General features: G+C 42.6%; 1 protein-coding gene across 1 annotated transcript in view; it reads left to right on the top strand.

The window, feature by feature from the left end:
* LOXL1 (lysyl oxidase like 1) overlaps positions 1 to 15,721 on the top strand; it is a 41,237-nt gene extending 25,516 nt beyond the window's left edge. Inside the window, exons 4-7 of the mRNA XM_089671382.1 lie at positions 10,674 to 10,830; positions 11,003 to 11,098; positions 12,977 to 13,092; positions 15,534 to 15,721. Coding sequence (XP_089527508.1) covers positions 10,674 to 10,830; positions 11,003 to 11,098; positions 12,977 to 13,092; positions 15,534 to 15,540 — 376 coding nt within the window. The 3' untranslated portion in view covers positions 15,541 to 15,721. The remainder of the gene's footprint in view (positions 1 to 10,673; positions 10,831 to 11,002; positions 11,099 to 12,976; positions 13,093 to 15,533) is intronic.
* Positions 15,722 to 16,615: the final 894 nt, after the last annotated feature.

Here is a 16,615-nt window from a genome sequence, read left to right as displayed (position 1 = left end):
CGGTTGCCAGGAGAATAGTACTTGCCTGACTGAATTGTGCCAAGTGTAAGGTTTGGTGGAAGGGGGATTATGGTGTGGGGTTGTTTTTCAGGGGTTAGACTTGGCCCTTTAGTTCCAATGAGGGGAACTCTTAAGGTGTAAGTATACTGTACCAATACATTTTGGACAATTTCATGCTCCCAACTTTGTGGAAACAGTTTGGGGATGGCCCCTTCCTGTTCCAACATGACTGCATACCAGTGCACAAAGAAAGGTCCATAAAGACATGGATGAGCGAGTTTGGGGTGGAGGAACGTGACTGGCTGCAGAGAGTCCTGACCTCAACCCAATAGAACACCTTTGGGATGAATTAGAACGGAGACTGTGAGCCAGGCCTTCTCATTCGAGTTCAGTGCCTGACCTCACAAATGCTCTTCTGGAAGAATTGTCAAACATTCCCATAGACACACTCCTAAACCTTGTGGACAGCCTTCCCAGAAGAGTTGAAGCTGTTATAGCTGCAAAGGGTGGGCCAACTCAATATTGAACCCTACGGACTAAGACTGGGATGCCATTAAAGTTCATGTGCGTGTAAAGGCAGGCGTCCCAATACTTTTTGCAGTATAGTGTATGACATACACAAATTTGAATAAAGTAAACAAACTTAACAAAAAACCCACTGCTTTTCAGTAATGGCCACTTATTGGAAAAACTAAATACAATCATCTTGTGCAAATGAAACAAAACAATTTTATTTTTGCTCAAATCCGCTACTACTACTACTACTACTACTACTACTAGAAAATGAGAATTAGCACTTGTGATTATGGAGTGGCAAAAGATGGCAGTTGTTTATAGAACGATGATACAAATTTAAATGGAGAACGTGCCAACAATGAGTCTACAGACAACCCAAAAATTGGAATTTTCTTTTATTTTCAGTGATATTTTCACTCTTTTGCTCTTGGTGATAATGGTAAACAGAACAGAGAGGGTGAATCTCTCTAAGTCTAGGTTCACACCTATGCGTTTTCCGTTGCGTTTTGCAGAAACACACAACAGTTCATTGAACATGATTTCCTATGGGACAGGTTCACATCTCTGCGTTTTAACCCGCTGCATTTTTTGGAAAGGGTCAGGGACTTTTTTAAATGCAAAATGTTGCATTTTTGGTTCTATAGACTTCAATGGAGATGCTGCAGAAAAGCATGTAGTGCGTTTTAAAATCTTTTCAGTTTATTTGAATTTTTTAAATGATTTTCAGGTTCCATCACTTCCTGTAGATCATCTCTCAGCATTCACTTCCTGTAGGCCATCTCAAGAAGCATTCACTTCCTTGTTGCATCATAGAAGAGGGTGTGATAGGGCGTGTTCACCACTCTGGACCACGCCTCCATCATTACAATACTACCTTCCACCCACTTTCTATACAGTCTGATTGTACAATCTCATTTAGATCTCCCAGAAGTTATATAGTGCAAAGGCCTGTCTGATTTGATACAGATTGAATGGATTCTTCACGTGTGTCCTATTCCACAGTTCTGGTAAATCCAAAGGAATTTGTACAGATATTGTACAATCAGATTGCATAGTGTATGGCCATCCTTATACAAGTACATAGGAGGTAGTGGACAGAGACTCTCAGTTGTAAGGCCCTGTTCACAACCTCATGAAGTGAAAACTCATATTCACACATGCATTTGTTATAGGTGTTTTGGAGCATTTTCACTCGTCACACATAGGGCAGCCCATTCACTTGAATGGGCTTCCCTACATGTAAAAATCTCCCCAGAGAAGCTCCAGAACTTTTTTTAGAGCAGAGCTTGGTGTGTTAGTGCAGTTTTGGTGCCTTTCCTGCACTTGGGGTGCCTTTAACATGTAATGACAACACAAATACGATGCACATTTGCAGCGTGTTTTTGAAACGCACAAGAAAGCACGCATTTTCTGTGCAGTTTGCCATGCATTCGGAAACACAAGATGTGAATGTACTATATATATATATATATATATATATATATATATATATATATACTGTATGTAAAGCGCTGCATAAAATTGATGGTGCTGTATAAGTCCTGTAATAAATAATAATGTGAATGGAGCCTCGTTGTTCTTGTGTGAACAAACCAATTTCACTTTCCGGCCCCATTCACATCTAGCATAATGGGAGCCTAAGTTTTTTGGCTCGCTTTTCCAGTGACACACATAGGGCAGCCTGCTGATTTCGATGGACTGGCAAAGTAGCTCATGGGACATTTTGGTGTGGTGCGAGTTGCACATTTTTTGCTGCATTTGTCACCTGTTTTTCATGTGGCAAAATGTATGTTTGCTTTTGTGTTTGGTGTGTCATAAACAATTACTGAAGCTGAAAGTGCAACTAGGTAATTTTAGGTGTATAAAGGTGGCCATACACTATGCAATCTAACTGTGCAATCTCTATACAATCTCCTTTAGATTTACCAAAACTATATCATAGGAGGACACACAATCTATCCAATCTGTAACCAATCAGGCAGGCCCTTACACTACATCAGGGGTGTCCCGTGGGCTGTATACGGCCCCGGGGAGTTTAGCATGCTGCATGAGCCTGTCTGAAGATACACTAGGAAAGCAAAGGCAAATGCACACGTGGACAAATGTTGGGGATTCTGTGAAAAAATAGTTGATGGGTGAATGGTGTGGGTTTTAATGAGGTCAGTGTAGGATGTGTGTGCTAATGAGGTCACCTGGTAAATTCCTTCCTGTGTCTTACTGTTTTTTTTGTCCTACATCTACATACCAGCATCTGATAAAGCTTTTTAAAAAAAATACAGCAAGGGCTAAATTAAGGCCTGGTTCTCAAAATCAAAGAAAGCTTTTATTTTTCTACAACTGAGATACATTAATGATATATTGACACATAGGGGAGCTGGAATTAGAAAAAAAAATAAAAGGTGAACATGGCCTTTAAATGTGGCGGCTGTATTTGTTTTCTTTTTCTAAGCTTTTTTTCCTTTATTTTTGCCTGGTGATTCAGCCAGTAACAACTTTCTGTCTTAGGGTGTCTTCACTATGGATGGCAGAGCAATGGAGACACCTTTGGACAACAGCATTGTCAGTGTGGAGGAAGGGTAGTGTGAGCACTCGATTTAGATGGACTTGACTAAGAAACTGAAGCAACAGTTTTTTGTTCCTTTGGGGATTATGAAAAACTACATGCTGTATGACAGAGCATGCATACTCAGAAAGCTACTAAAGCATTTGTTTTATGTAGAGTGAAATACAGTGAGGAACAGAAGTATTTGAACACCCTGCATTTTTGCCACTTAGAAATCACAGAGGGGTCTGAAATTCACATTGTAGGTGCATTCCCACTCTGAGAGACAGTATTAAAAAAAAAAGTCAGGAAATCACATTGTATGATTTTTAAAGAATTTATTTGTCTTGCACTGCTGAACATAAGTATTTGAACACCTAAGAAACAGCAAGAATTCTGGCTCTCAAAGACCTGTTACTGTGCCTTTAAAATGTCCATCTCTACTCCACTCATTAATCTAACTTAGTAGCACCTGTCTGAGCTCTTTAAAGACACCTGCCCACCCCACAGTCAGATGCCAACTACTACCATGGGCAAGACCAAAGAGCTGTCAAAAGACACCAGAGACAAAATTGTGGACCTCCACAAGGCTGGAAAGGGCTACAGGGCAATTGCCAAGCAGCTTGGTGAAAATAGATCAACTGTTGGAGCAACTGTTAGAAAATGGAAGAGGCTAAAGACGACTGTCAGTCTTCCTCGGACTGGGGCTCCATGCAAGATCTCACCTCGTGGGGTATCACTGATGATAAGAAAGGTGAGGAATCAGCCCAGAACTACAAGGGAGGAGCTGGTCAATGACATGAAGAGAGTTGGGACCACAGTTTCAAAGGTCACTGTCGGTAGAACACTACGCCGTCATGGTTTCAAATCATGCATTGCATGGAAGGTTCCCCTGCTCAAGTCATCACATGTCCAGGCCCCTCTGAAGTTTGCCAATGACCATCTGGATGATCCAGAGGAGGCATGGGAGAAAGTCATGTGGTCAGATGAGAAAGTAGAATCTTTTTGGTCTAAACTTCACTCGTCATGTTTGGAGGAAAAAGAAGGATGAGTTTCATCCCAAGATCACCATCCCTACTGTGAAGCATGGAGTTGGTAAGGTAACATCATGCTTTGGGGGTGCTTTTCTGCGAAGGGGACAGGACGACTGCACTATATTAAGGAGAGGATGAATGGGGCCATTTTTTGTGAGATTATGAGCTCCTTCCCTCAGTCAGAGCATTGAAGATGGGTCATGGCTGGGTCTTCCAACATGACAATGACCCGAAGCACACAGCCAGGATAACCAAGGAGTGGCTCCATAAGAAGCATATCAAGGTTCTAGAGTGGCCTAGCCAGTCTCCAGACCTAAATCCAATAGAACATCTTTGGAGGGAGCCGAAACTCCATGTTGCTCAGCGACAGCCCCGAAACCTGACAAATCTAGAGGAGATCTGTGTGGAGGAGTGGGCCAAAATCCATGTTGCAGTGTGTGCAAATCTGGTCAAGAACTACAGGAAACGTTTGACCTCTGTAATTGCAAACAAAGGCTTCTGTACCAAATATTAACACTGATTTTCTCAGGTGTTCAAATACTTATGTTCAGCAGTGCAAGACAAGTAAATTCTTTAAAAATCATACAATGTGATTTCCTGAATTTTTTTTTAATTCTGTCTCTCAGAATGGGAATGCACCTACAATGTGAATTTCAGACCCCTCCATGATTTCTAAGTGGGAGAACTTGCAAAATCGCAGGGTGTTCAAATACTTCTGTTCCTCACTGTATACCTGATTGATCCTGCCTTTAGCTGTCTCCCCCAGCTTCTCTGTGTCCCCACTGCAGGCTGAGATTGTGTAGACCAGCTGGTGTCTTCTACTGAGCATGCTCATATTTCAGTTCCCTTCTAAGTTATTTTCCTAATTTTTCTTATCAGTGAAGCTCACGTGACTATAGAGTCACACATGTGGGTGTATACACAGTGGTAGCTGACACTCCCCTCCCTCCCTCCTCCTCCATGTCCTCCCATTGCTAAACACTATGCTGATTGTTTACATTCACTAAGAAGCTCACAAAAAAGTTTTAATATACAGTAAACCAGTATTAAATACAAATGTAACTGCTAATAACTGTAAATGAAAAAAGTGTCTTGGATGCAGATGCCATCTGAACAAAATGAAAGCTAGTGTCAGTCATATTTGACTCCGCCTACACCATATTAATGCACCAAATATACACATTTGATGTTCAATAAAGATTTGTAGGGAGCTGTTTCGATATTTATAATGTAATTTGAATTGCTCTTTTGAAACTTGTTTTTCCTTTAGTCATATGACTGGCACAGCCAGGTGCTAGACTATTTTGCGCCCTAGGCAAGACCAGTTACTTTCCCTCCCCCAAAAAAAGATTTTTAAAAAGAGGAGAAAATATTAATTCAACAAAACATGAAACTGCTAAATTTCTTTTAATTTGCAAAAATAAGTGCCATAAGATGCCACCAGCACTAATATTAAAGACAAAATCAGTGTCACGGACGGACTGTATCTGTGGCTGGCAGTGTCAGGGTGACAGTTGCAGTGAGTGGAGGAAAATAGATCCACACTCTGACATATCCCAGGCTGGAATTCCCCAGGCAATGGGGGGAGATAAAATACTGTGACAGCAGGCAGCCCAACCCAGCCCACACACAGAGAGAGAACATCTGAGCTGAGTGATCCCACACAGTGACAAACCCAACACAGCACACCACCACCAACACTGACACAGATCAGCAGGCACTAGAAGAGCAGGCTGGGGGATCATGATGATGTCATTACTCACTGACACATTGCACATGTGATGGATGGCTGGCCGGGTCACAATCACACAGACACAAGACATCAGAGTCAGACATTACCTTCCTCCGCTCAGTAATGGGAACAGAAGGGCTGGAACTCCACAGTGATCAGCAGCCACTAACCGGCTTGCAGTAAGTGACTGAATCTGTGAGAAACACTGAAAGGAGCAGCAGATCAGCTGCTACACTGGCCCCAGACACCGGGCATCTTCTTCTGTCCTTTCTTACTCCCCTTGGCTGAAGGATCATTCATGATGTGGCAGCGTCCCCACACAGAGAGTGCCGGTCTGTGCTGCACCCAGGTGCCCTTAGGTGGCAGTGCACCCTAGGCAGCTGCCTAGTTTGCCCAGTGGAAGCACCGTCTCTGCACAGCACCAATCAGGGCTGTGCAGACAGACTCATACTGTAGTAATAGAAGCCCCTCCTGAGGATCGTTCTCTGCAGATGCCAAAGAACAGGGAAAAATCGTGATCACACAACACTGCTGCAGGAATTAGGTACTTAGAGGATTTAAAAAAAAACATACAGTGGCATGATACAGTATATATGATTTATGTGAATTAATTATGGCAATTAACTCTCCTCTGTATGGTATCACTTTAAATAGTTTGTTTCAACCCTCTAAGTGCCACTTTTGCTGGACTTTTTGGACAATTATAAGACAAGTTCACCTTTTGTAACATGTTATAGCCATATTCAGGGTGTAATATATTACAGATGCACCGCTCCCCGCTCTCCAATTTGACAGCGAGCAGGGGATTTTCTCTACCTGCTCGCTGTCACATTTTAAACAAAATGCAGTATTACTTCTAGTACCGTGGTGGTGAACCTATGGCACGTGTGCCGCAGTGGGCATGCAGAGCCATCTCTGCCGGCACGTGAGTCACGTTGCCCCACTACTGCCCTGCAGCCTAGCATTGGGTCCCATGCATGTGCTGTTGTGGCGCTGTCCGATGACATCACAAGCCATGACTACCTCCCTAGCCACTCGTCAGAGCTTTCAGCGTGCCTTCAGCCAGCAGTGAATCTGCTACAGCAGCTAGCTGCTACAGACAGGAATGCAGATTTGCTGCACTGGATGTGAGTTTTTATACATATTTAACTGAGACTGACATTCTTTTAATGTTGTGCTGTCCCCCTGGTATCTAAATCTGCAACATTAGGAACATTGCCCCTCTGTGCTGGTGGTCAGTGTAACATTGCCCCTCTGTGCTGGTGGTCAGTGTAACATTGCCCCTCTGTGCTGGTGGTCTGTGTAACATTGCCCGTCTGTGCTGGTGGTCAGTGTAACATTGCCCGTCTGTGCTGGTGATCAGTGTAACATTGTCCCTCTGTGCTGGTGGTCAGTGTAATATTGCCCCTCTGTGCTGGTGGTCAGTGGAACATTGCCCGTCTGTGCTGGTGATCAGTGTAACATTGCCCCTCTGTGCTGGTGGTCAGTGTAACATTGCCCCGTCTGTGCTGGTGATCAGTGTAACATTGCCCATCTGTGCTGGTGGTCAGTGGAACATTGCCCGTCTGTGCTGGTGGTCAGTGGAACATTGCCCGTCTGTGCTGGTGGTCAGTGGAACATTGCCCCTCTGTGCTGGTGGTCAGTGGAACATTGCCCCTCTGTGCTGGTGGTCAGTGGAACATTGCCCATCTGTTCTGGTGGTCAGTAGAACATTGCCCCTTTGTGCCCATGCTCAGTGGAACATTGCCCCTCTGCGCTGGTGGTCAGTGGAACATTGCCCGTCTGTGCTGGTGGTCAGTGTAACATTGCCCGTCTGTGCTGGTGATCAGTGTAACATTGTCCCTCTGTGCTGGTGGTCAGTGTAATATTGCCCCTCTGTGCTGGTGGTCAGTGGAACATTGCCCGTCTGTGCTGGTGATCAGTGTAACATTGCCCCTCTGTGCTGGTGGTCAGTGTAACATTGCCCGTCTGTGCTGGTGATCAGTGTAACATTGCCCATCTGTGCTGGTGGTCAGTGGAACATTGCCCGTCTGTGCTGGTGGTCAGTGGAACATTGCCCGTCTGTGCTGGTGGTCAGTGGAACATTGCCCCTCTGTGCTTGTGGTCAGTGGAACATTGCCCCTTTGTGCCCATGCTCAGTGTAACGTTGCCCCTCTGTGCCCATGGTCAGTGTAACATTGCCCCTCTGTGCCCATGGTCAGTGTAACATTGCCCCTCTGTGCCCATGGTCAGTGTAACATTGCCCCTCTGTGCCCATGGTCAGTGTAACATTGCCCCTCTGTGCTCATGCTCAGTGTAACGTTGCCCCTCTGTGCCCATGGTCAGTGTAACATTGCCCCTCTGTGCCCATGGTCAGTGTAACATTGCCCCTCTGTGCCCATGGTCAGTGTAACATTGCCCCTCTGTGCCCATGGTCAGTGTAACATTGCCCCTCTGTGCCCATGGTCAGTGTAACATTGCCCCTCTGTGCCCATGGTCAGTGTAACATTGCTCCTCTGTGCCCATGGTCAGTGTAACATTGCCCTTCTCTGCCCATGGGGACTGTAACATTGCCCTTCTGTACCCATTGTCAGTGTAACATTGCCCTTCTGTACCCATTGTCAGTGTAACATTGCCCTTCTGTACCCATGGTCAGTGTAACATTGCCCCTCTGTGCTGCATGTGTTTCTTTCAAAATAATGAAGTTGAGCCACAATTTATCAGCATGCATACAACAGCAAAGATCACATTAATTGTGCAAAAGCACACCAAATGCAAACTTTTACTTTTCAATAAAAAGCTGTTTGTATCATTAAAAGCTCTGTCGTGTTTTTCTTTTAAAACAAAAGATGCTAATGTACAAGTTTTTTTTTCTAAACTAAAACCTCAGTATTCAGGTTTAATTGCAGTGTTGGCACTTTGCGATAAATACGTGGTTTTTGGGTCATAGTTTGGGCACTTGGGCTCCAAAAGGAGCCTTCACTGTTCTAGTATTTCTTTGAGTCTTCCTGTCAGAGTGTAACTGCCTGCCCATACGAGGTACAAGTAGACAGATACACTGGCAAGTCTGCAAGAACCCTGCGTTTATTTATTTTTTCTACAAAGCTGAACGTATCCTGTAAATTAAGTTGAAACATAAAAGACTTGCAGGATCACTAGGTGAAAATAAAAGAAAAGCCTAAAAAAAACAAATGCAGACACTACATCTAAGAATTGGTATTCTGCAATAAAATGCATTTTTGGTTTTGGTTTTTAAAGGTGAATTCCAGCTTAAACCTAAATAGCTTTAAAAGTGCCCCCTCCTAACACTTATGCTGACCAACCTCTGTAAAAAAGATGTATATACTTACCTATTTTCAGCCCACTTCAATCCGGTCACATGATCCGACTCCGTTAGGTAAGTCAGCGGCAGCTGCAGGAGAGAGGAGCGAGCACTGACAATGGGTGGCCCATAGGAGCCTATGGGTGACATTACCACTCCCAGCTTTAACCATTGTTGATGAATGCTCTCTCCTCTCCCCTGCAGCCGGCAATGGCTGACACAGAGGATTATGTGACGGGATCGGAGTTGCCTGAAAATAGGTAAGTACAGTATAAACATCTTTTTTGCACAGGCTAGTCCCACAAAGGTGTTAGGAGGGTACGAGGGGACATTTGTAAGGCTAGTTAGGTTTAAGCTTGCATTCTATTTTAATGACACTTTAAATGTTATCTGATACAGGGGTGTATTTACCACAAGGCAAACAAGGCACTTGCCTAGGGCGGCATTTTTCAGGGGGGCAGCACCTCCCCCCAGAAGAAGGGATGAAAGCAGGGACATGTGCACCATGGGAACCATAGGTGGAATCCAAGAGAGGCTACGGGCTGCTTGATAGTGAATGTAGAGCCTGACTCTGGAAGGCTCTCCCAGGTGGGGGGCAGGGGTATTGTTGGTCAATGAAGAAAATAAACGCTAGTAGGAGAAACTAATGGGACTTTTAAGGTACCATACCATTATGGGTATAAAGATGCATAATCATAAACAATATTGGATAAAATAGAGCATATTTTATTATGACATTATAAAAAAAAACACACCGAGTGGAAAGCAAGACAAACGCCAATGTAGGCACATACCTAATGAGTCAACAAAAATATAAGAAACCAAAAATGCTTTTCCATAAAACTGAATCCAAAACTGGATAATCAGTCAAAAGATCCGACGCGTTTTGTGTGATGTGACCCACTTCTTCAGGGAAAATGGAAAAACTGAGCAACAATGCCTACAGTGGAATCAAAAATATACAACCAATTAACAATGAAAATACATGTACAGCATAACAATGTACACAAAATTATACAAAAAGATAGACATAAATGAAAAAAGAAGCAGCAAATTACCACTCGATGATAGCACTCTGTTCAATAGCAGCACCTAATGTACATGAAGATTAATAGTGATTGGATACACAAAGGGAGATTTTCTGAGCACCGGGGAGGAAGCCACCAGTCTGAAAATACCTCAGATCAAATTGAGTAGCAAACACCAAGCCGTTGTTCTAAGGGTCCATACAATAATCAGTAATTAGAGATTTTTCCTTTCTTTTCTTTTTTTCTAAAAAAATCTAAGCCTCTCCCATCTCTGAAAAAAAAAACAACTACACCCCTACTCCCCAATTGTAGTGTAGTTGGTCCAATCTAATGTGTTGTTGGTCAATGTCAGGCTCTCTCCGTGTGAGGGGGAAGGGTGCTGGTCAGTGCCCGTGGGGGAAGACGATTTTTGTCTTGCCTAGAGCAGCACAAAACCTAAATTCACCACTGATCTAATATTTGCTGAGCTGCAAAATATAGAAATCATTTACAGTTCTGACATGTAAGCTTTCAATTGCAGACACTATCACAGCATGGATGAATTCAGTCATTATGACCTCCTGGATGCAACAACAGGAAGAAAAGTAGCAGAGGGACATAAGGCTAGCTTTTGTTTAGAGGATACAACCTGTGACTTTGGGAACCTCAAGAGATATGCATGTACCTCGCACACTCAAGTGAGTAATGCCTATTTCTATTTGTGAAGACCTGGTACACATAGTGATTCAGATCCTGCTACTACCTTCTCTAACTTCTCTTTAAAAATATAAAATAAAAAAAACACTCTTTCTCTTCTTCCACACTCTTTTATATCTCAAACACACTAACAATCTCTGCCTCCTCTTTCAGGGTTTAAGTCCTGGCTGTTATGACACATATAATGCAGACATTGACTGCCAGTGGATCGATATCACTGAAGTGAAGCCAGGAAACTACATACTCAAGGTAAATTGATGCAGAATATTATTGATGTTCCAGCTTACACCTAGCTAGTCTTAAAAATGTTCCCTCCCCCGCCTAACACCAATGCTACCTAGCCTGTGTAAGAAAGCTCTATATAATTACCTCTTCTCAGGCTGCTACGGTCTGGTCACATGATCTCCCCCCCCATCCTGTGTCATCCAGCAGCAGGAGAAAGTGCTCCGACAATGCCTTGTAAATCTTGGAGCAGTGACATCACCCATTTATTTATTCATTTCAGGTACTTGTATAGCGCTGTCAATTTACGCAGCACTTTACATATATATTGTCCCTAACCCTCAAGGGGCGTACAATCTAAGGTCCCTAACTTGCATTCATACATACACATACTAGGGCCAATGTAATCAGGATCCAGGACTTTTCCAGAGCTTCCCTCATCCTCTGGAACTCTCTACCCCAATTTGTCAGACTATCGCCTACTCTGCTCACTTTTAGGCGATCTCTGAAAACCTATCTCTTCAGGGAAGCCTATCCTGCCCTCAGCTAATAATGGAATCTTCTACTCTCCTAACCAGTCCATCCCCCACAGTTACTACCTTTTGTACCACTAGCCCCTCCCTCCTAGATTGTAAGCTCCAGGGAGCAGGGCCCTCCTTTCCCTCTTGTACTGAACTGTATTGTTGCTGTATTGTCTCCCGTTATATTGTAAAGCGCTGAGCAAACTGTTGGCGCTATATAAATCCTGTATAATAATAATTAACCTACCAGCATGTCTCTGGAGTGTGGGAGGAAACCCATGCAGGCATAGGGAGAACATGCAAACTCCAGGCAGGTGGTGCCATGGTTGAGATTCAAACCAACGACTCTCATACTGCCAGGTGAAAGTGCTAACCATTTAGCCACTGTGCTGCCCATAGGTTTCACTAACCCATGTGTTGTTGGTGATCTCTCTTCTGTCCCGCAGCCATGAATGGCTGACACAGGGGAAGTGGATCACATGACCAGACCAGAGCAACCTGAAAATAAGTATATATAACTTTCTTACACAGGTGAGTAGCATAGGTGATAGGAAGTGGGAGGGATAATTTTAAGGATCAGTCCACTCAAACAGATATTTCCGTTTTGGGTAGATGCTGCGGATTCCTATATCGCTCAGGGACTCTCGCAGTGGAATCACTACACTGAGATGTCAGGTTGCCAGTTACTGGAGTCTTTATAAGAGGGCATCATGCTCCTGCTGCATTTTCCATTTAGTTTACACAACAAATAATGCATCAGAATGTATGAATGTTTGAAGGGGGCTAAGAGGGAGCTCCTGCTGGGAGATCCTATTGGTGGTTATGTTCCTATTGCCTCTTACATACCATTTAGCCCTAGTGCATGAGTCTCCACCATTTAGGTGCAGGTAGAAGGCACATGACCATCATCCGGCCCTGCTGCCAGCAGCCCAACAGCTGAAGTGGCTGGATGGGGATGGAAGCTGTACCAAGCAATTCTAACATTTAGGGCTGAGCACATCCAAGGACGGAAACAGTTTGCTTTCCAGGCATTTTTCCCTGGGTTCCTACTGCCCCAAATATTAGTACCTCTCAGTGCACTGTCCATCCACAGCAGCCATCAGTCTCTCATAGAGTTTAACAAGCTGCTGTCAGTGAACTGGACAATGCAAATGTGCCTTCTACCTACACCTAAACACTGGAGTCTCGTGCTCCGGGGCTAAATGCCCAATGTGTATGAGGCCTATACAATATGGAAAGAATGAAAAGTTATTAGAAGGGTGATTTAGCCCACCAGAGGTTATCCATACATAAAATACCAGTTTTGTGAAGACAGACCCTTTAATACTTTACCACTTTACAAATATGTCTCTCAAATATTTTACTGTTTACTTCTGTCTTGTAGGTTGTGGTGAATCCCAAATATCTTGTGCTGGAGTCAGATTTTACCAACAATGTGGTGCGCTGCAATATCCACTATACAGGGCGATATGCGTCAGCCACAAACTGCCGTATCACACAGTGAGAATCATTTTATCACTTTATTTCTTTTTATCTTGTCCACACACTTACTATTCCTAATATAGGCATCACTATTTTCTTGTTATGCAACATTCACCTGTTTAGTTTTGTTGTCTTTTCAGAGCATAAACTTATAGCTACCTAACAGTACTAACAGCATCCAGGTCCACCATTCATTGGCAGAGATCAAATTACCAATATTCAGAGCTACAATAAAGGGACTTTTCACAATTTTTGCTTACCTTTCTGACAGCTATGGAATATAGGGATATAAGGTTATGACCATACTCTGAATGGTCTAGGGTTGTCAGTGGTGTACCCCAAGGGTCAGTGTTGGGACCCTTACCTTTTAATATATTTATAAATGATATAGGGTCTGGGATTAAAAATACCATTTCAGTCTTAATCCTTCCTTAATCAGGAAAGATTAGAGGAACTGAATTAATTCTCTCTTGAGAAGAGGAGATTAAGGGGGAATATGATCAACATGTATAAATACTTCAGTGGGTCATATAGTGAATTTGGTGTAGAGTTATTCACCTTGCAGTCATCACAGAGGACAAGGGGGCACTCTTTATGTCTGGAGGAAAAGAAATTTAATCTCCAAACACGGAAAGGTTTCTTCACAGTAAGAGCTGTGAAAATGTGGAATAGACTTCCTCAAGAGTTGATTCTGGCCAGCTCAGTGGATTGCTTAAAAAAAAATGATTTCCTGGATACACAGAATATAACTGGATACTAACATTTATAGGTAAAGTTGATCCAGGGAATATCCGATTGCCTCTCGGGGGATCAGGAAGGAATGTTTTCCCCTGCAGGAGCACATTGGGGCATGCTTTGCTGTTTTTTTGCCTTCCTCTAGATCAACTGTGGGTATAGGATTATAACTTTTTTTTTCTTTAATGGTTGAACTGGATGGACTTTTGTCTTTTTTCGGCCAGACTAACTACGTAACCATAGGAACCAGATGTTGCTAGCTTTTCCTTGAGCAATTTTTTCCTCTTAGATATGTAATCACTCACACCAATGCTTATTTTAGCTAACTGTAGGGGAAGCATTCTTCCTACTGACCACCAATGTAAGGATCATTCCTCCCACTGATCCTCAATGTAAAGATCATTCTTTCCACTGACTATCAATGTAAAGATCATTCCTCCCACTGACCACCAATATAAAGACCATTCTTCCCACTGACCTGACCCCCAGTGTAAGGATCATTCTTCCCACTGACCACCAATGTAAATAGCACTCATCCTACTGACCCCCAGTGTAAGGAACATTCTTCATCCTTGACCCCCAATGTAAGGATCATTCTTCCCACTGACCACCAATGTAAAGATCATTCTTCACACTGACCACCAACATAAGGACCATTCTTCACACCGACCACCAATATAAGAAGCGTTCATCCCGATAGGCTAATATATCGTGAGCTGTAGATATCATAATTATTGCCAGGGGTTCCCTAGACCTGAAAGTTATTTCAACAGTTCTTCCATGTTAGAAAGGTTGAGAAAGGATGCTTTAGGCCTAGCTTACACTTGAAGCACTCTTTGAAGAGAGATAAGCATTCAGATCCTTTTTCAGAGAGCATTTGACAACAGGAACCGGATGAATTTTGATCTGCCTGTGGCCACCCCGCTCAGCAGAAGTCGATCATTTGATTGGAAAAGTTGGAAATATTTTCTCAATCGCCGGCTGTGGCCAACCAGCTGTGGGCGCTTTTTTTAGAATACAGTGCCCCATTTTGGATTCGTCCATCCACCTCATTTGTGTTTATGGAGGAATTTGTCAGTTTTTTTTATTTTCGTTCAGCCTGCTGAAAAAAAAAAAACTAAAAGTATACAGCTAGATTACGTTTGATTTTGTAGCCCAGCTGCAGTTATCATAGATTTAAGTGAATCCTCATGTATTGTAATGCTGAATGCAGGGACAGGGCAAATATATATTGTATCATGCATTCTGTAGAGGATCCTTCCATGGAGTATGCAGAGAACTGAAAATAGTGAGTCATATAACTGAAGTGAAAAGACTGAGCTCAATTTGTGATGGCTTTGCTGAGAAGGGAAGTGATTCCACCACTGGAATCTAAGAGGCAAGTAAAGACCTGGCATGGAACTGAATCATGCCACATACTGTCCATTAAGTGGAAAATTCTATTTCCTTTTCACACAAAGCATGCAGTATTTTGACATCCGAATGGTCTCCAAACTAGGAATAGGACTAAGCACGTTCCATAGTATGTTACGTGGTTAAGAATGACAATTTAGAATCCAGCTTTCTCTGAATTAGATCCATTCTTTCCACCGGCAACCTTGTTTTGTGGTTAAGAATAATAATTTTCACTCATACCTTTCTTACTGTATAATTAATTTTTTCCAACCTAGTTTCCACCTTTCCCCCTTTTTTTCCCATCTAATATTTATTTTTTCTTTTTGTAGGTTCTGAGCAAAACTTTGAAGATCATTATCTGTGGTGGACTTCACTGAACCCTGCACCATAAGGGCAAAATCTCCATCCTTCCCTCCCTCTCTCCCTCCCATGATAAGCACACTAGATTTCATATTAATACTTGTGTAAAAGTGCCTTGTGGTTTGACCAATGAAATAAATTCTGTAATTTTTCTCAATGTCATGCATCAGATAGAAATGTGTGACTTCTTTTACAAACATTAAACATACAGATTGCAGAGTATTTTGCTGCAAATAAATATTCTGCTATTATGTTTACTCTATAGAGGAGACAATGTAAGCAGAGGGTGCAACAAGATAAGTAAAAAATATTAGGAAAATATTCTGGGGAATCTGAAGAGATTCAGTTTTTGGGACCCTTGTATCCATCTACCTTCAGAAGGGCCTAACATCTGCAAGGGTCTTATGGATGGTGATAATGGTCACCAGTGGGCAAGATTGGTCAACTACAACCCTCGCTAAAAACATCTACACTCTGTGTGCTATTGGACCCATCATTAACAATCAGGTAGTTTAGCCCTTTACCCCCATCAGGTGTTAGTAGACCAATGAAATAAATCCTATCATTTTCTCAACATCATGCATCAGATAGAAATGTGTGACTTCTTTTACAAATACTAAACATATAGTATGCAGAGTATTTTGCTGCAAGGAAACATTCTGCTTTTAGATTTTACTCTACAGAGGAGGTAAGTAAGTATAGGTTGCAACAAGACAAATCAAAAATATTAGGAGAATATGCTGAGAAAAAGAGCAGGAGCTGAGCTTTTGGCTTCCCACTGCATCAAAACTGTGTCTAAGACAGACAAGAATCTTAGGAGTACAATTTCTGCTGTATTTCCCGTGACCAGCTCAGTGGGATTTACAAATGGCTATTTAACTGAATGAACCACTTATGGATTATACCAGTCATAGCAAATATTAAAAATGAACAGTAATTTTAAAAAGTTGTAAAGTGGCACGTTTTTTAATACAGAAGAAACATTGTATGTCTTGTCTGCATGAAAGCTTCTTATCTGCCTGTTTGTACTGATGAATGAACTCCTGCATAT

This window comes from Staurois parvus, unplaced genomic scaffold (genome assembly GCF_062004578.1).
Source record: "Staurois parvus isolate SC_StPar_1 unplaced genomic scaffold, SC_StPar_1.0 ptg000105l, whole genome shotgun sequence".
NCBI classification, from domain to species: Eukaryota; Metazoa; Chordata; class Amphibia; order Anura; family Ranidae; genus Staurois; species Staurois parvus.
Note: the sequence above shows the minus strand (reverse complement) of the source record. Positions and strands in the feature narration are given on the sequence as shown.